The sequence below is a fragment of the Podarcis erhardii genome, assembly GCF_964252035.2.
Source record: "Podarcis erhardii genome assembly, chromosome: 12".
In the NCBI taxonomy this organism is placed as follows: Eukaryota; Metazoa; Chordata; class Lepidosauria; order Squamata; family Lacertidae; genus Podarcis; species Podarcis erhardii.
The window spans coordinates 39,413,151-39,434,218 of NC_138513.1; the positions used below are offsets into that span (position 1 = coordinate 39,413,151).

Below are 21,068 nucleotides of genomic sequence, written 5' to 3' on the forward strand. Positions count from 1 at the left end.
GTTACACAAGGAAGCTTGAGCGACTTGATTTAGCTTATGTAGATTTTCTGACATTATAAGAACCATCGTTTTAGCAAGAAGGATATTGCAATGTATCTCGTTTAAAGAATGGATGTTGTCTTGATATATGACTTCCCACATGCACAGCATATCTATGGTAAAGGTAAAGGGACCCCTGACCATTAGGTCCAGTCGTGACCAACTCTGGGGTTGCGGCGCTCATCTCACTTTATTGGCCGAGGGAGCCGGCGTACAGCTTCCGGGTCATGTGGCCAGCATGACTAAGCCGCTTCTGGCGAACCAGAGCAGCACACGGAAACGCCATTTACCTTCCCGCCGGAGTGGTACCTATTTATCTACTTGCACTTTGACGTGCTTTTGAACTGCTAGGTTGGCAGGAGCAGGGACCGAGCAACGGGAGCTCACCCCGTTGCGGGGATTCAAACCGCCGACCTTCTGATCGGCAAGTCCTAGGCTCTGTGGTTTAACCCACAGCACCACTCACATCCCCTATCTATGTTATTTTGGGACAAATAAGGCAAACTATGAACTCTTTAATTTTTATCATGCATTTCCTGCTAGCACGTGTTTCCATTTAGCTGGAGCCTTAAGAGTGTTTGAGACCTACATTCTGATGAAATGCTGTCTTTTATCCATAGCCTATGCATGATGATTATGACCTGAGGCAAGAACAACTAAATAAAGCATCTCTTCTTTCTTCAAAGAAGTTCTTGGAAAACTTGTTGGAGAAATTTAATTCCCATGTGGTAAATATTTCACATCAGTCAAATAATAAAGGGTTCTATGTTTTTTGGGGGGGGGGTATGTGGGACAGAGGTCCTACAGTTTAGATAATTTAGAGATTTGTAAGAATGTTCAGTTTTGCGTCTTGGTTTTGGTCTGATCATGCCTCTCCATTGAATACACAGTTGTATTTGAAAACTTAAGTGGAGGCAGTGAGACATAGCAAGGGCGTGCCACTTTGTAGCTCATAAGCCAAAGACAATTTTAGCGAGAGTTTTTCAAAAAGCATATTCATCTATTTTTGCATGCTGCTTTATCTGACATATCTGATCTTCCTTTTTCAATTTCAGGAACATGGAACAGGTGCCCTAGTTATCAGTTCACTTTTGGACTTCCTTACTTTTGCCCTCTGTGCTCCGTATAGTGAGACGACGGAAGGGCAGCAGTTTGATATGTTACTAGAGATGGTTGCATCTAATGGGAGAACCCTCTTCAAGCTCTTTCAGGTGAGTTTAACGTTAAGAAAGGAGACCGTAAAGATTCCACCTTGTTTCTGCTGCTAGTTGAACTGAGCTAATACTCTTGAGGGAAATTAACACCATATGATGGTAATTTGCCATAACATATAATGCAAGCTGTCCCACGTTATTTTACTAACTCCCATTTTAGTAGGCTAAGAACTTTGTTGTATGGAAACAGAGAATAGAACAGCTGCGAAGCAGAGAGGCTTTTAACTGGAAAGCCCATTAAAACCCTCAACAAGTAGCAGGAGCCAGAATGACAGCTGTGGTTCTAGATCTGTGTATTAAATCTGTCCCAGTACTGTAAATTCTTTATTGTAACAGGTCACTTAATGCTGTAGTTGGAAATAATGATGATAGCTCATAGAGTTGGAAGGGACCCTGAGGATCATCTAGTCCAACCCCCCGCAATCCAGGAATATTCAGCTGTCCCTCATGGGAATCAAGCCTTTCAACCTTGGCATTATCAGCGCCATGCTCTAACCAACTTTGCTATCCTTACACTCCTTTTAATTACTTGTTTTGCAGCATCCTTCCATGGCCATTGTGAAAGGAGCTGGATTGGTTATGAAGGCAATAATAGAGGTAATGCATCAACGCAGTTTTGTAATATTTTACTTCCTTATAAATAGGAATGAGAATGGCTTAGTTAATCAAACATGCATCCAAAGCCTTTTTTTCCCCCCAGGAAGAAAGTTTTCTGTTATAACTTATTGCACAGTTGCATTCAGCTGTTTGGAAGGAGCAGTTGGCTCACATCTTGAGGGTGTTTTCTCAGGGGTGTTGAGTGCACAACATGGTGGGTGATGCTGCTCTCTTGTGGCTGCAGACAGGAATCGTAGACTGTTCTTTGTCCATTAGACACACACCCATCACTTCAGTCTCTTGACTGACAAGCTACGAGAACAGGCAGGCTATATAACTCAGCTCAAATAAGGAAAATAGTACAGTGGTACCTTGGTTTACAACCATAATCCGTTCTGGAGGTCCGTTTGTAAACCAAAACAGATTGTAACCCAAGGCGCGCTTTTGCCAATGGGGCCTCCAAAAAAACATTTGTTTGTAATCCAAAAAAAGTTTGCAAACCAGGACACACATTTCCGGATTTGACATGTTTGTAATCCAAAACGTATGTAAACCAGACTGTTTGCAAACCAAGATACCACTGTAATTGGAAAAACAGCAAGAAACTTAGAGAAAGAACACTGTACTAAACATATAGTAGAAAAAAAGGTAACTGTGGCCAACTGGGTGGTTTGATTCATCACCTTCAGGAAACACCCTTCTGAAATTTGAAATGAAATTAAATGTGTTCATAAGCCCCAAAAGGATGGCAGACCCAATGTACAGAGAATTTTTAACCCACCCACCCACACCCACACCCACACCCACACATCACTTCGTAAATTCTAGGTAGCACACAGAATGAAATACAATGAATTCAGTAAAATTCAATTTTGAATCTTAAACAACTCTAAATACCTAACATCCTTAGAAATAGCAACCACAGGTAAATCATTTAACTCCAAAAGGGAGATATTATCATAAAACTAAAATCCACCCAGCCACCAACAAATGCACATTAGTTTGTGCCGAAATAGCCTGGGAGCTAGGAGTAATAATAACAATAATTTTTTATTTATACCCTGCCCATCTGGCTGGGTTTCCCCAGCCACTCTGGGCGGCTCCCAACAGAATATTAAAACAGAATAAAACATCATGGCCACGTTCTCTGTTTGAAAAATATGAAAGCCAGCTACTCTTCAGTTCTCCCTGTAGCCAAGGGACGTAGCAGAGGTAAAAAAAAAAGCACATAGTTTTATAAAGTACTTTCATTTTAAATACCGTCTACACTGTGAAAGCAGTATATTATGTCTGATTCCAAACACTCCATTGTTCGACATTGCAAGCTAAAGGCAGAACAACTCAACTAAGATTCTTTCATGGTTATCCTCTTGCTCTGTTTCCAAAGGAGGGAGACAAAGAAATAGCAACCAAAATGCAAGATCTTGCCCTCAGCGAAGGTGCCTTACCTCGTCATTTGCACACTGCTATGTTTACAATAAGCACAGATCAAAGGATGCTTACGAATAGGTAAGTCTATGTCGCTTGCTTGCTATCATTCCTCTTGCATGATAACCTCCTAATTGAATAACCTGCCCCTTCCGAACTGGTCACTGCACAGTGCAGACTCACTAACGGTTTGTCCCATCCCACCCTACCACTGAGTAGACCACCTGAATTGAAGGTGGCAGGCATAGAGGTAGCAGGTTAGAAATCAATAGGCAAAATTATTGGAGAGAACATGCTGAAAACCACTGTTCTGTGGTAATGGCAATTTGAAAAATAACCACAGATAACCAGTGGTCACAATTGGCATTAAGAAGTCTGCAATCTAAGTACAATTATTTGTAGTCTATCCTAAGACTTCAGGAAGTGTAGGCTGCATAGCAGAAATACAGTTAATTTGGGAGTTAGACTCCATATATTTAACAGCAGCTGCAAAACAATGAAACGTATTACATGGTCTGAAGTTTAATCATTTTCTAGCAAATAAGTAGCACATTTCTCAATCTCTGTTTCTCAGGCAGCTGAGCAGGCATCTAGTGGGCCTCTGGACAGCTGAAAATGCAACGGCGTTAAACTTGTTGAAGCGTATTTTGGTAAGAGTCTACATTAAAGGTCATTCTTAATTTTGCTTGTGCTGTTCTGTAGTTGACTCAGCTCTGTCTAATCAGCAAATGCTTTAAGTAGGCTGTGTAGAAAACAGTGTTGAATAAATGTTATACTTAGATGTACACATATTGACGGAAGATTTCATGGTGGCGCTCCTTCAGGTATACTGGGCCAAGGCCGTTTAGGGCTTTAAAGGTCAGCACCAACACTTTGAATTGTGCTTGGAAACGTACTGGGAGCCAATGTCGGTCTTTCAAGACTGGTGTTATGTGGTCTCGGCGGCCACTCCCAGTCACCAGTATAGCTGCCATGTTCTGGATTAATTGTAGTTTCCGGGTCACCTTGAAAGGTAGCCCCACATAGAGTGCTTTGCAGTAGTCCAAGCAGGAGATAACTAGAGCATGCACCACTCTGGTTTTGGTTAATAAATATACGTTCTTCGACTCAAGAAACTTGAAGCTTTTTTGTGGTTTTAGCCCTCAGGTCTGCTCTTATACCTGGACAGTAGTGACCCTGTTCCTGAAAAAGATGCTGATCGGATGCATATTAGGGATAACTTAAAAATTGCAAATGTAAGTATGACATGATCCACCTTTAAGAGGCTTGAATTCCCTTCCTTTGCATTGTTGTTGCTTAGTGCCCTACATGGTGCATGATCTGAGGACGAGGCACCCTTGGATATAATCATTGTAACATATTTCAGTGTTTCATCTCACATTTCCCGTGAAATTAATTTGGATTAACGATGAGCTTTGTTCTGCAGGATCAATACGGAAAATTTAATAAAGTTCCAGAGTGGCAAAGGCTTGCAGGAAAAGCTGCTAAAGAAGTTGAAAAATTTGCCAAAGAGAAGGTGGATTTGGTATTGATGCACTGGAGAGACAAAATGGGGATAGCTCAGAAAGAGGTAATACGTTTAATCCTCTGCCTTTGTACTTTGAGCATCAATGCTATTTTTTTTATAGTACCACCCGAAAAGTTAACAAAGAAGACTTAGCTTTGATTTTATTGGTATCTTTGTGCATTTAATTAAGTTCCAAATACATTTTTATCCAAAGAGAAATATGCAGGGGTGGGGGAGAGGATTTCTCCATTAAATGTGATGACTGGACTTGCATAGTGAACATCAGTGTTCTTTGTGGTCTCAAAAAAAGAAGGTCAAAATAGTGTGAGTTCTGCGGTGCTCCTGCCATACTTTCACCTTTTGAGCTTGGGCAACTGGTACGCTCCTTGTAGAATGCATGACCTGGTGCTTCCTTTCCTAATACTTTCAGTAACATTGGACCAAAGCTGTCCATTCATTTTACCTCCTTCCTACCTTCCTTCTTGTAGTAATTGTGAAGTTTGACAGGCTTCTGTGCCTGCTGTGCGGTGGTAAAATTTGCTACTTTTCCTTGATGCCAAATGTACTGTTAGTGGTGCTTGATGAATGGTGGTTAGATAAGTGTGGAGGGGCAATGGTGTGATTTAGATCCCTGCTCTCTCTTGGATTCCTCTTTCCAGGCTTATGATCTGGATCCTGCTTTCCCATGCTCTTAATTTAGTATTCTTTTGTGAATTTTGTTTACTTGTGGTTCTTCTGGCATTCTGCACTTTGGCATCTCGGACAAACGGAAGTCCAAATCACAATGGCCTGTTTGTCAAATGTGCTTTCATTTTGTTGTGTGAGGGCTTGTCATTTGACTTGCTGTTGACTTGGCAAGGAATAAGGGATGATGCATCTTATGCAGGGCATTGTATGCAAGTAATTTGTCCAGAGTACTTGACCTGAAATAAATGAAGACCAGAAAAAACCACTTAGCTTCACATCAAATCAAAACAAATCAAATCATATAGCCGTTAAATCAAAACTTTATGTGACAGAGCAATGGGGCATGGCTTCCATTTTGGTTTAAAGGTGGTCTTTCTGTTGAGTTGCTTAGTAGATAACACATGATATGGGGACTGTTGCTAGATTTTCCAGAGCTACATTACATTGCCTTACCGTTAACTGCCAAATAGTCCTGAGTTTATCTACTTATGGGCTGTAGAATATGGGGGTGAATTTGAGGATTCTATTCTGTGATGAAGTTACCTTGGAAGGTTTCTTGTAGATGATTATTCTACGTATTCAAACATGTGAGAGGAGCTTTTGTTAAAAATTCAACTTTTGTTTTTCTTTCTACTTCCCAAATACTACCAGGACAGAAATAATATGGTGAGTCTTGAGTCTTTACTCCCTACTGTTAGAGTGTAGATGGCCTTGAATTATACCTGGCATGTAGTGAGTGACCTGTCTGTATACGTTAGTTTGAACTATTTCTTGTTCAAGTTTGGCTTGCATTCTTCTGAGCTGCTCCTTTATGTTTCCATTCTGCAAGGAAGTAATCCTCTACTCGCTAATTTAAACCCCATCCGTCCAGTTCTAGTTACACCATTCCAGATTTAACAGGCATGATTGTCTTGTCATTCCCATTCATTTTGGTAACACTCTAAAGATGTGGCTTTCCTGCAGGCACATTTATTCTGTAACACAGTTGTGGTCTTATTGCATTGTTCCCGCAGTACCTGATCCAATGAGGTTGGACTCATTGGCAGTAAAGTGTAATCAAAGAGATAGCCAGGTCACAGTCAAGTGGCCCTTGCTCTCTTAATTTTTATATGATTGGTACATGCTGGTGAAGATAGGAAAAATGTGTCTCTCTTTAGCATCGAGACAGACCTGTCTTGGAGTAGAACATAACACATTTAACTTTTTGTTCAGTTTATTGGAATCTATGCGATCTCATCTCACAGCGTGTTGACAGTTTTGGATTCACAAATCTTCCTTTGCAGAACGTTAATCAAAAGCCGGTCATACTGAGGAAACGAAGGCAAAGGATAAAAATACAAGCCAACTGGGATCTCTTCTATTACAGGTACAATTCTTTTGCTTTAGCCCAGGGATGGGCAACCTCTCTTTGGCCCTTTGAACCCTCCCTCGGTCACAAATCTTCACTGGCCTTGCTTCTCCATTGCCTGGCTGGAATGTGGCCTGGAACTCAGATAGTGACTTGTGCTTGCCGGAATGGAGGATAGAGAGGGGTGTTTGAATGTGTGTCAAAACGAGGTACAAAGGTAAAATCTGCATTCATTGTGCTGCCCACTTCTGTCTCCAGCACTGCCTTCACTCCACGCCCCCAAAGCATGTATGGCTCCTGGAAGGTTGTTGAGAGGGGAATGATCAGGCCCTTGCCCCTGTTTTGGTATAGAGTAGAACTGCGTGTCAGATCGAAATTGGAGCAGTGCCACGTTTGTGTGAAATGCGTGTTGCAGAACTGAAGTGTACTTTAGGAAGATTTAGAGAAACCTTGGTAGGAATACTCATGCGCCAATGGGATGCGCACTCTGCTTTTTTAAATAGCAGCGGCCGAGGTTTGTTGCAAGTAACCTTTTGAGGTTTCCCCAAGTTTCAAAAAGATGCTCACTTTTATAGAAGGAGGATGTAAAGCCATTTTAAAAACACAGCAGGGGGAATATCATTAAGTGGTTCTGGGGATTGTTGCCCTTAATTCTTATTAAATGTGCATCACCTAAACATGCGTTACTTCAAGCACATAGTTCGTAACTTTAAGAAGAGTTTGGATTTGATATCCCGCTTTATCACTACCCGAAGGAGCCTCAAAGCGGCTCACATTCTCCTTTCCCTTCCTCCCCCACAACAAACACTCTGTGAGGTGAGTGGGGCTGAGACTCTTCAGAGAAGTGTGACTGGCCCAAGGTCACCCAGCAGCTGCATGTGGAGGAGCGGGGAAGCGAACCCCGTTCCCCAGATTACGAATCTACCGCTCTTAACCACTACACCAAAGCTACACATACAATAAAAAGGACTGAAACTGCCTGAACTGATTGTCAGCATTATTTACTTGCTATCCTGAGCTAATTAGCGTGTGGATTACAAGTTTGAAAACATACTTTGTTTCTTTATTAATATATATCTTGCCTTACAACACCAAAAGCGGGCAATACAACATTTTACAAAAAGTTTTAAATTATTTTACATTTGTTCAAACATTCAAGTTATTGATTTAAGTTGGCTTTAAAACTATACAGTGGTACCTTGTTTTGAGTCCAGGATCCATTCTAGAACCCCAGACGCTCAACGAAAAGTGCGCTCAACAAAGCGCCGCTCTGCGCGCACATGTGGAGTGGTTTGTGTTTATGCGCATGTGCAAAGAGCAGTTTAGCGCTTCTCCGCATGCGTGAGCGGCGGACCCGGAAGTAAGCCCTTCCTTGTTTGCCGCAGACGTCCACCGAAATGGATGCTGGACGGGCCAGACGTATACGGAGGTACCACTGTAGCTGGTATAGAGTGGCATCTGGCTAGCTTGAATGCTAATTTGCTGAGCAGTTTTCAGATCTGTAAATACATGTAGCAGAATATACTACATAGTACATATTAGTTTAGTCCTTGGTGGGTCACGGTTGCCAGTTTGATACTTTCCATTACTGTTACCAGTGGGTGGGTGCTTTAAATTTTATTCAGAAACTTAATTTCCCCCCATAACATGTAGTTAAATGCTACACACAATCTGCTTCCCATGTGTTTCTGTATTAAGATTTCTCCAAGATCATGCTAGATCCAATTTGATTTGGAATTTCAAAACGCGGGAAGAACTAAGAGATACCCTGGAGTCTGAGATGCGGGCATTTCAGATCGACAGAGAACTTGGCAGTGCTAATGTCATCTCCTGGAATCACCATGAATTTGAGGTACGCCTTTACACAGCGCTTGTGTTTCATGTAAAGTCATCATTGATTTCGAACACCCCTGTATTGATACCTGGATATGTGTACTGTTACTAACAGATGCTAGTATAAAAAGCAAGCTTCAGTTTGAAATAGCTTTATACAGTGGTGCCTCGCAAGACGAAAAGAATCCGTTCCGCGAGTCTCTTCGTCTAGCAGTTTTCTCGTCTTGCGAAGCAACCCTATTAGCGGCTTAGTACTATTAGCAGCTTAGCGGCTAAGCGGCTATTAGCGGCTTAGAAAAAGGGGGGGAAGGGGGGGAAATTGCAAGACTTGCAAGACGTTTTCATCTTGCGAAGCAAGCCCATAGGGAAATTCGTCTTGTGAAGCGCCTCGAAAACGGAAAACCCTTTCATCTAGCGGGTTTTTCGTCTTGCGAGGCATTCGTCTTGCGGGGCACCATTGTATAGTCTGCATATTCTGTCAACTTAAGTTGCCATTCTTCTTTGGTTGGTACCTTGCTCAACTTGCAGACTAACATGTAGACTAGGAGAACAAGAAGAACATACGTTTAAAGAAGATTAAAAAACATTGATTGAATATATGGGAAATAATTGTGTACAGCTGAAAACGCTGGCAGCATTAAGATAAATTCAGCAGTGTAAAGAAGTTTGGATGGATGCAATAATGGAATCCTGAATGGTACAGTTTTTGTGAAATATCCAGGGATTTATGATATGTAAAATGAACCATGGAAAGAGAAGAAGAGAAGTCACTGATACCTTAAGGATGTAAAATGAGTATTTTAAATTGTAAAACAGAAAATTTTATAAAAATTATATGAAAGAAAAAAAGAAATAGCTTTATACAGTTCAGTGAAAATTTTATATCTGCGCAGTTCCTGCTTACAATAATTACTGGGACTTTCATTATAGCAAAGAAATTTAATCAGTTCATCTTACTGATTTTATTTTGTCATTGCTCTCATTTTACTTGAGCATTTCTAATCTGAAATAAGTTCAATGGAGCTTACTCCTAGATAAGGATGCAGGTGGCGCTGCGGTCTAAACCACCAAGCCTCTTGGGCTTGCCAATTGTAAGGTTGGCAGTTTGAATCCACGCAACGGGGTGAGCTCCCCTTGCTTTGTCCCAGCTGCAGTTCGAAAGCTTGCCACCACAAGTAGATAAATTGGTACCACAGCCTCAGCCCAGTATACCTGAAGGAGTGTCTCCACCCCCATTGTTCTGCCCAGACACTGAGGTCCAGCTCCGAGGGCCTTCTGGTGGTTCACTCACTGCAAGAAGTGAGGTTACAGGGAACCAGGCCGCGGGAACCAGTCCCTGTGGAACGCCCTCCCATCAGATGTCAAGGAAATAAAACAACTATCTTACTTTTAGAAAACATCTGAAGGCAGCCCTGTTTAGGGAAGTTTTTAATTTTTGGTGTTTTATTTTGCTTTTAATATTCTGTTGGGAGTGGCTGGGGAAACCCAGCCAGATGGGCGGGGTATAAATAATAAAGTATTATTATTATTATTATTATTATTATTATTACTACTACTACTACTACTGCAGCCGGAAGGTAAGCAGTGTTTCCATGCGCTCTGGCTTCCGTCACGGTGTCCCATTGCACCAGGAGCAATTTAATCGTGCTGGCCACATGACATGAAAATCTGTCTGCCGACAAACGCCGGCTCCCCCAGCCTGAAAGCGAGATGAGCGCCAGACCCCATAGTCGAATTCAACTGGACTTAACTGTCCAGGCGTTCTTTACCTTTACAGGATTTCAACCCTAGTCTTTTAATGATTTCATTCAAACTGACAAAAAGAGCAACAGTTCTAAAGGAAGAAAACATACACTTTTCTCTTAGATGTTGTGGCTGTGTCATAGCAATCACCCTGATATAACAACTCTTCCCCTTCCCTTTTTGCGTACGAGGGATGCACTGCTTCTAAGATTGTGTTTGTCATCTATACTCTTTATTTACAAATACCGTATTTTTTCCACCATAACACTCACTTTTTTCCTCCTAGAAAGTAAGGGGAAATGTCTGTGCGTGTTATGGAGGGAATGGAGGGTGGCGGGGGGATCTGCTGCAGTCGTGAGCAGAGGATCCATGGTTCCCCTTCCTTCCCTCCTCCGTGGCTCGCTCTGAAACAGCAAAGCGGGAGAAGAGCCGCTGAGTGGGGAGGAGAGAGGGACAGAGAGCCTGCTTCTTTAAAGGAGCAAAGCGGGAGAGGTTGATTCCTTTAAAGCAAGCAGGCTCTCTGTCCCTCTCTCCTCCCCACTCAGCTCGCTACATAGCAAAGTTTTTCAGCTCACTAAGCCGGGGATGAGCGGGGAGGAGGGAGAAAAGCAGAGCCTGCTTGCTTTAAAGGAGCAAAGCGGGAGAGGAGAGGAGCCTTCTCCCCTTAAACCCCTCTCCTGCATCATTAGCAGCATCCTTCTCCACCCACCCCACGCGTGCTCCTTGTCCCTTGAGTTCTTTTCCTCCCCTCCCACTTAAACCGTGGTTACAAAGCACGGATCCACATGGATCCTCAGAATTTTTGCACTGGGTCACCCCAAATTCACCATCAGATCACATAGCATGTCCACGGCTACATCTTGCACCAAAAAAATCATGCACCCACTGTTGCCTGGGACCGCAGTGGTGCAAAAACGTGGTTACAAAGCATGGATCCACATGGATCCTCAGGATTTTTGCATTGGGCTACTCCAAACTCACTGTCAGATCACATGTCTGTGGCCACAGCATGAACCACAAAAATAATACATCCACTGTTTCGTTTAGAATTTTTTTTTTTCTTGTTTTCCTCCTCTAAAAACTACATGCGTGTTATGGTCGGGTGCATGTTATAGAGCGAAAAATACGGTAATATTTTTTTATGCAGTTAATTGGGGTCCTCTTTGAAAGCAATGTTTTAAATCTATCAGACTATTTTAGTCAAAAAACACTTCATATTTATTACCAGGTGTAGAAAAAGTGCCTGAAACGTAGGTGTTTTAGAAAAGCTTATCTTGAATATCTTAAACTGAGTATTTTAAGCTAATCTTCTGGCACATACAAACACAATTCATTCTCTCTCTGTTGATGAGGTTCATTTATGTATGGTGCTACTTACACACTGGGTTTTTCTTCATTGTACGTTTTAGCTTATTATAACTGACTGGTTTGTTGATTCTGGAACTTCATTCAAAAGTTATGCTCCCACCACACACCTTGATTCCTTAGCAAGTGTCAGAAACTTTTGCTCACTTCCTGTATCTTATTCTTCAAAAGGTGAAGTATGAATGCCTGTCGGATGAAATAAAAATCGGGGATTATTACTTGAGATTGCTGTTGGAAGAAGATGAAAGTGAAGACAGTGGAGCGATAAAGAAATCGTGAGTTACTGTTATCTTAATAATCCCTCTGAAACCTTAATTTTCTGCATAATAAACCTTTTGTTCTACCTTTTTCTTCCTACAGGTATGAATTTTTCAATGAGTTGTATCACCGTTTCTTGCTCACTCCTAAAATAAGTATGAAATGCCTCTGTTTGCAAGCCTTGGCCATTGTTTATGGAAGATGCCACGAGGAGATTGGCCCGTTTAGCGACACTAAATATATTATAGGGATGTTGGAGAGGGTAAGCATTTTTTAAATTACTGCATACAGTTTGGGAGAGCAGAGCAGGCATATTGAAGTTTGTTTTTTGGAATTTCAGTTAACAATGCCATGTGGCCATTGGACTAAGAGGACTAGACTAGTCCCCTAATTGTTCCCATGGTGCCTCGTTCCCAAATCCCAGGAAGCTTCTGCCTGACTTAGGGAGGGAGGTGCGATGCTCACAGGCATGACATCAGCTCCACGCCCCTGAAAAATCGCCGTTACAAACTAGTGTTTCTTCCCCTAACTGTTCCCCTACGAAAACATTCACTGCACACCACTGATTGCTCTGGTGAGATGTCATGGTTTAATTCTAGCCTCCTCTGAGTTTGGCCTGTTTCTCCCCACTCCTACATGACTTGGGGGAGTTTCAGAAACTCCTGCTGAACTCTGACTCTCTTTTTTTGGTCTGAATTGGGGTTTGTGCTATAATGCTATGCTTTAAAACCATAGTTAGTGTTGAAGCCAAACTTCAGCAAAAGATTCTTGTGGGAGAGTCTGGGAGAAAGGTAGGTTTGTTCACAATAATGCTACTTCTGAACATGGTCAGTGACCTATGGTTTGTCCTTCAGACTTGTATTTGAACAAAGTTTTTTTTAAAAAAAAATACTTATTTTGAGAATTTTATAATTTACTGAACCTTTCTGAGTTACTTTAGAGTGGATGTGATCAACTGTAGCATTTGCACCTTCAACTTTTAAGGAAGCTAAACAAACAGTGTAAACTTTTAAGTATAAAAAAAATGACAAGCTTTTCGTGTTCTGCCTGGTCAAGCGACACATCTGTGTTGATCCTTTTTTGACTGTTACACTTTAGACTTGTGAGCAGTAAAATAAAGGAGCTAAAATGGTACATTTTTGAGCAATCCCTATGGTTGCTTCAGTTCTGGTTTGAGCTGTAGATCTGCTCTGCTTTTGTACATCCACATTTTAGTAGATCACTTTCTAGCACTGATAGTATAACAATAGATGAGTGTTTAGTTTTGCTTACAGATCTTGGAGATAAGAGGATAATTGCACCTTCAATATAGCAGCATATTTCATCATAAATAAATAAATAAATAAACAAACAAACAAACAAATGATAACATTGAAGCACATTTCTCAGACTTTTTCCTATTTAAAAATGTTTTTTATTTTTCTCTAGTGCACTGATAGACTTGAGCGGGACCGATTGATAGTGTTCCTTAACAAGCTGATTCTCAACAAGGTGAGCAACCTCGCATTTCTGCATAAATTGTGCCATTTTTAATAAATTTAAATACACGCACAGCAGTATTTATTGTAGCTTGGGGTGCTCATAAATGCCTCCTTCTCAAATCCATTGTTGTATATTGTTTTAAATGTTTGTTTTGCTATTGGGATTATAGTTCCATTTGTGTTTCACAAGCTGGTCTCTGACTGTAATAAATTTCATGTTCATGCCTCCTTCTCCAAACATCTTGCCACTCTCTTTCATTTGTGTTATGGAATTGGAGGAGATATTACAATTTTGATTAATAACCATGTCATTAGATATATTGAATTGCTGAGATGATATTATATGTCTTACAAGGAGATAATAATAAGAATAATTTTATTATTTATACCCTGCCCATCTGGCTGGGTTTATGCAGCCGCTCTGGGCGGCATCCAGCAAAATTTTAAAATTTATAAAATGTCAAGCATTAAAAACTTCCCAATACAGGCTTCCTTCAGATATCTTCTAAAAGTTGTGTAGTTCTTTATCTCCTTGACATCTGATGGGAGGGTGCCACTGTCAAGAAGGCCCTCTGCCTGGTTCCCTGTAACTTCACTTCCACCCAACATTTTTCTTATCTCACAAAGGATATGATACTTTTGGTTGGAAAATCATAAGCCACTCTAGTTTGTTATCCTTTGAATCACTAATATTGAACAGCTGTGATTTTTATAAGTGTGTGCTAATTTTAAAGGTTCTGACGTATTTGTTTGTACATCAATTGATGTATTTGTGTGAATTAGTGTTATTAAGTAGCCTGTCCAGGCAATTGTGTAGCATGAAGTTAATGGATTGTGCTTAACTAAATCACTTAATCTTGTTATCTTATGTTATAATTGAACACATGTGACCGTTGTTTTCCCTTTCTTGCAGAAAAATGTCAAGGAGCTTATGGATTCAAATGGCATTCGGATCCTCGTGGACCTCCTTACCCTCGCCCATCTGCACACAAGTAGGGCAACCGTGCCGTTGCAAGTAGGACATCTTTAGTTTCTTTTCTTTCCATGTATATAATTTAGGAGTGGGTTATTAAAAAGCTGCTTAGCCACATTGTTGTTTCTATGAAATGAGCTTTAAATTGAAGCATTCAGTGCTGTGAAAATAGTTCACGTGTGTGTTGTTTCTAACTCTAATTGGGGTTGTTCTTGTTTTCCGTTTTTAAGAGCAATGTAATTGAAGCATCACCGGATATGAAGAGAGAGAGTGAAAAAGAGTGGTACTTTGGCAATGCAGACAAAGAGAGGAGTGGTCCTTACAGCTTTAACGAGGTAACTTTTCAAGTGGCGGTTGTGCCTTTTGAGTCAAAGGTAACGAACACAAAAAGCAGAACGTTGTTCGAGCAAGCTTCCTCACTCTGGTGCTCCTCAAATATTTGGGGCTCTCGCTCCATCAGCCCCAGCCAACATGGCCAATGATCAGGGAGTTTCAGAGCAGCATTTCAGGAGCGCACCAGGTTGAGAAAGGCTGTGTTACGGCATGCCCCTGTAACACTTGAGGAAAGGATGTGCTTATAGATCTATCTCATTTGGTCATTGTTGTTCTTGGGAATTTCAGCTTCCACAAATAACAGGTATAATTTCAGAGCCAGCACATGCTGTGTGGTTTGTATGGTTTGCTTTGGAGTGGAAATGTCCCACTTCTTGGTTGACAATTCCCTGAAGGTGGAGCAGCTCCCATTAATCCCTTCATTTGGGCCTGCAGAACTGGGAGAATTGGACAAAGAATGGCTGGCAGAGTGCACCAAATGGATGTTACAATTTCTTCCTGACTGGCTCTTGGTTTTTTTTTTTTGTACTGCGCATTTGCTAGCAACTGCTTTTTAAAAACTTAGTACTCTTAGTCATTTGGCACTATTGCATTGCAAATGTCTTCCATTTGTGGCCTCAAACATAACCTCTTTGATTGCCCATTTTGGTTGGGTCAAAAGTTCTTAGGTTTGCTAAAATTCTGTGGTGCCTTGATATGCTATCTAGGGATGGGTTGTTTAAAGGGTATGGTAGTGTCAGAATGAAAGTGCCTTCAGCACAACTTCTAAAGACATAGTTTAAAAGAGACAACTGCATTATGGCTTTCTGTTTTCTCTGTGGCAATCCATTTCTATAATAGATGCAGGAACTGTGGACCAAAGGGGTATTGACTTCCAAAACCAGGTGCTGGGCCCAGGGCATGGATGGATGGCGTCCGCTGCAAGTTATCCCTCAGCTGAAATGGTGTCTACTTGCCACTGGGCAAGCTGTGTTGAATGAGACGGACCTTGCTACACTTATCCTCAACATGCTTGTCACAATGTGTAGCTATTTCCCCAGTAGGTAAGGTGTAAACAATGAAGTTGGGTAGGTGGGGAGTTGGGAAGGTAGGGGGTTGGACTAGATGATCCTTGGGGTCCTTACCAACTCTACAGTTCTGTGGTTTTCTTTTCACACAAACACCCATAGCCTTTATTCACCCCCTACACAGTTCCATCGACCCAAGCAGGTCTGTATCAACCACTTTGAGGGTAACCCTGTTTTACAACACAAGCTGGCCATTGTGCACGTCAAACACTGATTAGGGAAACCTCTTCCCTTTCAGAGATCAGGATAATGCCATCATAAGGCCTTTGCCCAGAGTGAAGAGGCTCCTTTCAGACAGCACTTGCCTCCCTCACATCATTCAGGTAAGCTGATCTGCAGTCTGATGGTCAAGATTTAGGTTGCTTGCTTTTCAGCATATTTTGCTTTTTTGGAACTTTGATTGGGAGCAGTAGCCCTAATCCGAAATGCACAGTTTAAAACCATGTTGTTGTTGTTTATTGCATTGCAGCTGCTGCTGACCTTTGATCCCATTCTTGTTGAGAAAGTGGCCATATTGCTTTTCTACATCATGCAAGACAACCCACAACTACCTCGCCTTTACCTCAGTGGAGTATTCTTCTTCATCATGATGTATACCGGTTCCAACGTGCTCCCCGTTGCAAGGTGAAAGCAATAATGTTTAGCATCTGTTGTATGTTTAAGTAAACATAGAGTGAACATAACATAGAGTTTCACACCAGCTAAGTGTAAATGCAAAGGATATTGCATTCGTTTCCGAAAGATGTTAAGTGATAAAATCGTTTTACACTTTCCCTCTCTGGACGACCTTGAAGAAACCAGGCTACATTGTATAATGGTGATAGTGAGGGGTCGTTTGATGAAGAGAGAGTCCCAGGCGCTGTATTTAGTGCTAGATGGCTGGTGAGAGCCCAAGGATCAGAGGGGTTAGAGGGCAGGTGCAAGTTTTATAGTCCCATTAACCTGCATGCTGAGCTCATGCCATTGAGCTAAAAGTATATATGTAACAAAGATGAATTATTTTCTAGGTTTTTGAAGTATACACATTCGAAGCAGGCCTTCAAGTCTGAAGAGGTAAGCGGCAATTAATATTACAAAACAAACTGGCAGTGCTCCAACAAAACAAGTCAGTTCCAAGTATGTGCTAAGTATAAGCATTTAAACAGCGAAAATGTCTGTTGGGGGGGGGTCTTGTTGCTCTCTGAAACAACTCTCTCTGTCTTCAGAATGTGCTGGATCCTTTTAAAAGGCAAATTGACAAAAGTTTGTTGTGCTGTTAGCTAAATAATGTTTAACCAAACAGTTGGAAATATGTAGCTGAATTTAGTGTTAGGAAGTTTTGGTAGGGATGAATGTGGAGACAACTCTTAAGCGTTAAATGCATTGGAAGTTGTGCTGCCGCATTCTGGATTAGTTGTAGTTTCCGGGTCACCTTCAAAGGTAGCCCCATGTAGAGTTTGATTGTGTTTTAATTCATTTGATATTTGATGTTAGCCGCCTTGAGCCCGGTCTTGGCCGGGGAGGGCGGAGTATAAATAAAAATTTACCTACTTACTTACTTACTATGGAGAGGGTGGAATAAAGAGGCATGAAGCCTGAGGCTTCTAACTCTTCATGTATTGCAAGGGGGTTGGACTAGATGGCCCTCAGGGTCCCCCTGCCAACTCTGTGATTCTACAAGTTGTGATGCACATAGTGGCTTGTGAAAATTAATATCTCCATTATCAAAAAAGCAACCGGTAAAGATGTGCAAAAGCGTGTTCATTTCATTTTCACACTTACATCCATTTTCTTCTTTTTAGATGAAAGGACAAGATATAGTTCAGAGAAGCATTCTTGGGCACATCCTGCCGGAAGCTATGGTGTGTTACTTGGAAAACTATGAGCCAGAAAAATTTTCTGAAATTTTTTTGGGCGAATTCGACACTCCAGAAGCTATTTGGAGCAGTGAAATGAGGTAATTTGATTTATACGCTTCCAGCAAAAGAAGTTGTTTCCCCCCCCCCCATTAGTATTCCCCCCCCCTTTTTTTTCCAGTTTTCTGACTGTAATTAAATTCATCTGATATCTTTGTGACTTGCCACAGATAACAAGGTTTAATGGTTTAGTGATCTGGAAGAACGTTAGGGATTGTTTGCTTCAAAATGCCTTTTTGCAATTCACAGACGCCTTATGATAGAGAAGATAGCTGCTCATCTTGCGGACTTCACCCCTCGTCTTCAAAGTAACACAAGAGCGCTTTACCAGTACTGCCCAATACCACTAATCAACTATCCTCAGCTGGAGAACGAGCTGTTTTGTAACATCTATTACCTCAGGCATCTTTGTGATAAACTTCGGTTTCCTGACTGGCCAATTAAAGACCCTGTAAGTCAAATGTCTTGCACTCTTCCTCAATCTGCAGCAAAGCAGAATTGAAAAATAAAAAGGGGAAATAGGTCAAAGAACCTCGAGAGCCATGACTGCTTCACTGGCATCTTGAGTGTGCCGTGATCTTAACAGTTCTGTTTTAAAGTATACAGTTTCAAAGCCAGTTAAGTTTAAACAAAGGAGCGTGTCCAATGTGGTGGGGATGTAAGAAAGCTAAGGGATATTGGGAGATGATATACACAGAAATAAAAAAGATGCTGAGGTTGACATCCCCCCCCACCCAACCCCCCCCCCGAGATGTTCTTTTTGGGTGTGATAGAGGGTGAGATGCCTAAGAATGCATTAAATCTTGCTCTTTATGCAACTGCTGCGGCCAGAATAGCCTATGCACAACTGTGGAAGGATAAAAACAGTCCAACAAAAGAGGATTGGCAGAATAGGTTAATAGAATATGTGGAGTTGGTGATGCTGACTCCAAAGATAAGAAACCAGGATGAACATACCATAAGAGAGGAGTGGGAAAACTTTGGAGATTGTTTAAAGAATTATAACAGTTTCATAAATCTCCCAAGTAGGACTAGATCGACGAACAGCAGCTAAATTAATTAGAAGGTAGAGAAAGATGCGTATCACAGCTAAGAGTAAAAGGGAACCCATGGGAGGGCTGGGGTGGGAAAGTCGAATAATGTATTATTTATTTATTTATTTATTTATTTATTTATTTATTTAATTTATTGAGTATATATACCGCCCTATACCTGGAAGTCCCAGGGCGGTTCACAGAAAAGATCACAGCATATATAATCAGAATAAAAACGAGGATAATGAAGATTATTGTGAAATGGATGTACCAATTTACTGTTAAAGCATCAATGAAATTAAAATAAGTAAAGGAGTGTGTTCAAATTTTCAAATATAAGAGATAAAACTCCTATATTGCAGGTTTTCTAATAGAGAGGAGGGCCTAGGTGACTGAGTAATAGCAGCTATCTCCCCCTCCCCCCCCCCCCGGGAAGATCTGGAAGTTACATTAGAGGAACTCATTTGGAATTTTCTGTCTCCCCACCACCCTGCCCAGGTTAAACTCTTAAAAGATACCCTAGATGCTTGGAAGAAGGAGGTGGATAAGAAGGCACCCACAATGTCAATAGATGACGCTTATGAAGTTCTCCATCTTCCAAAGGGACAAGGACAGTAAGTTATATGCTCTTCGGTTCCACTGACATTTTAATATAAATGACCCTTAGCTATTGTATCTTGCATCATTTAAACTTAGTTGCCCTCTGATTAAGTTCTAGAACTGGAAGAACAGCTGGCATGGCTGAAGTTTTGTACAGGAACAATAGTATAATGGTTCAGCATTGGAGCCCCTCTATTTCAAACCAGCCTGACCTTTTGATTTGGAGGCATATCGGTTAACTAAAGCGCAGGAGCCCACATAGCAGTGTGCAGAGAGGATGCGGGGGAATCCAGTTTCGAAGACCAGATTGGCATAATAGTTTACACAGGCCTTGCTATTGTCACACTGGCAGTGCTGAAAAGTCACTGAAAATGCACCATTAGCGCTGCCACCCCTACTCAGCATTAAATAAGAGACAGACTGGCCTAGATCTTATGGATAACATATGTAGCTAACTCATAAAACGTGCTTTGGAAAGTGACCTAAAATCTGCCGTTCAAAATAACCTCTGCCAGAGTTTAGTTTGAAATCTATGTTATATTCCACCACCACCCCTGACTGAATGACAGCATATTGAATCCTAGGTAAGCAAATTCTTTATGTATCTGACAGGCACGATGAGAGCAAAATCAGGAAGGCTTATTTCAGACTGGCCCAGAAATACCACCCTGACAAGAATCCAGAAGGTCGAGTAAGTGCTATGTATTAAATATATATTATGCCTATAGGATGTATTGGGTCTGATCTGGTGTCTGAGCACAGGCTCTCTACTGTATACATGGATCTACCCCAAGTACTGCAGTGTGGGGAGCAGGTTCAAGTGTTCATTTGTTCAAATGTGCAGAGTCACTCCTTTTATGTAATCAGGACAGCCCATTTGTGCACAAATTCCTGCATAATAGAAGTGCAACTGTTTGTTTGCTAAAGCTCTTAAATATATATATTTTTACATCAGAAAGGGGAAACAGTTTTGAGTTATGGACCCCATAACATTCCAGTAGTGGAAGTTGCCAGGCCCACACACAATCATTTTCTCTCTCTCTCTCTCTCTCTCTCTCTCTCTCACACACACACACACACACACACACACCTGTTTCCCATGGTAACAGAGGCATAAATTTCATTTTTAGTAACTCCATTCAAGTTTCACCTTCCATTTTCTTGTGGGGGGAAATAGCTCTCCCAATGCCCCTTTTATCTGTCCTTTCTGTGCAAATGTGGCAAATCTCTGTAATCCCGGCAGAGGAATGTAAATGAAGTCAGCACATCGCTGAACTGGAAGCCCTTAACCGCAACTGTTTTAAGCCCCTGTTGGGTTGAAATAAACGACAGACGAATGACAAGTGTCATATGGGAGGCATCTCCCGAGCATGTCTCGGGAAGTCCCTTTTATTGAATATTACAGCATTGTCACATATGTGCTTGTTGCTGATTGGTTAACACAAATACAATACAAGGGTTGCACACAGGCATCAATCATCAATAGACCAAAGGCTGGGAAAGGGAACACAGAATTGGACAGGCGTGAAAACCTCCTTATTAAACTATTACTAGTGATTGATATAGCAAGACTTAAACTATTACTAGTGATTAATATATAGCATTCATCTGTAGATGTGGTCAACCGAACACTAAGAACAGGTCAGGATGCAATGTCTCATGAACT

The 21,068-nt window shown here is 41.3% G+C and overlaps 2 protein-coding genes across 5 annotated transcripts in view; one reads left to right on the plus strand and one right to left on the minus strand.

Moving 5' to 3' along the window:
• NPHP3 (nephrocystin 3) overlaps positions 1-21,068 on the minus strand; it is a 235,347-nt gene that overhangs the window by 88,517 nt on the left and 125,762 nt on the right. The gene's annotated exons all lie outside the window — the stretch shown is intronic.
• DNAJC13 (DnaJ heat shock protein family (Hsp40) member C13) overlaps positions 1-21,068 on the plus strand; it is a 64,839-nt gene that overhangs the window by 23,025 nt on the left and 20,746 nt on the right. For 2 of the 3 annotated variants that reach the window (XR_014161513.1, XM_081881825.1), the window contains exons 14-36: positions 660-767; positions 1,095-1,250; positions 1,794-1,850; positions 3,238-3,359; positions 3,853-3,928; positions 4,418-4,513; positions 4,705-4,848; positions 6,124-6,138; positions 6,756-6,838; positions 8,519-8,672; positions 11,933-12,036; positions 12,122-12,281; positions 13,448-13,510; positions 14,414-14,515; positions 14,704-14,808; positions 15,647-15,849; positions 16,112-16,196; positions 16,343-16,497; positions 16,881-16,926; positions 17,655-17,809; positions 18,018-18,219; positions 19,301-19,416; positions 20,015-20,093. Coding sequence is in view for 2 of the 3 variants with exons in the window: in XM_081881825.1 (XP_081737951.1) it covers positions 660-767; positions 1,095-1,250; positions 1,794-1,850; positions 3,238-3,359; positions 3,853-3,928; positions 4,418-4,513; positions 4,705-4,848; positions 6,124-6,138; positions 6,756-6,838; positions 8,519-8,672; positions 11,933-12,036; positions 12,122-12,281; positions 13,448-13,510; positions 14,414-14,515; positions 14,704-14,808; positions 15,647-15,849; positions 16,112-16,196; positions 16,343-16,497; positions 16,881-16,926; positions 17,655-17,809; positions 18,018-18,219; positions 19,301-19,416; positions 20,015-20,093 (2,586 nt within the window). In the remaining variant the exon portion in view is untranslated. The remainder of the gene's footprint in view (positions 1-659; positions 768-1,094; positions 1,251-1,793; positions 1,851-3,237; positions 3,360-3,852; positions 3,929-4,417; positions 4,514-4,704; positions 4,849-6,123; positions 6,139-6,755; positions 6,839-8,518; positions 8,673-11,932; positions 12,037-12,121; positions 12,282-13,447; positions 13,511-14,413; positions 14,516-14,703; positions 14,809-15,646; positions 15,850-16,111; positions 16,197-16,342; positions 16,498-16,880; positions 16,927-17,654; positions 17,810-18,017; positions 18,220-19,300; positions 19,417-20,014; positions 20,094-21,068) is intronic. The other variant, XM_081881826.1, reaches the window with a different exon arrangement.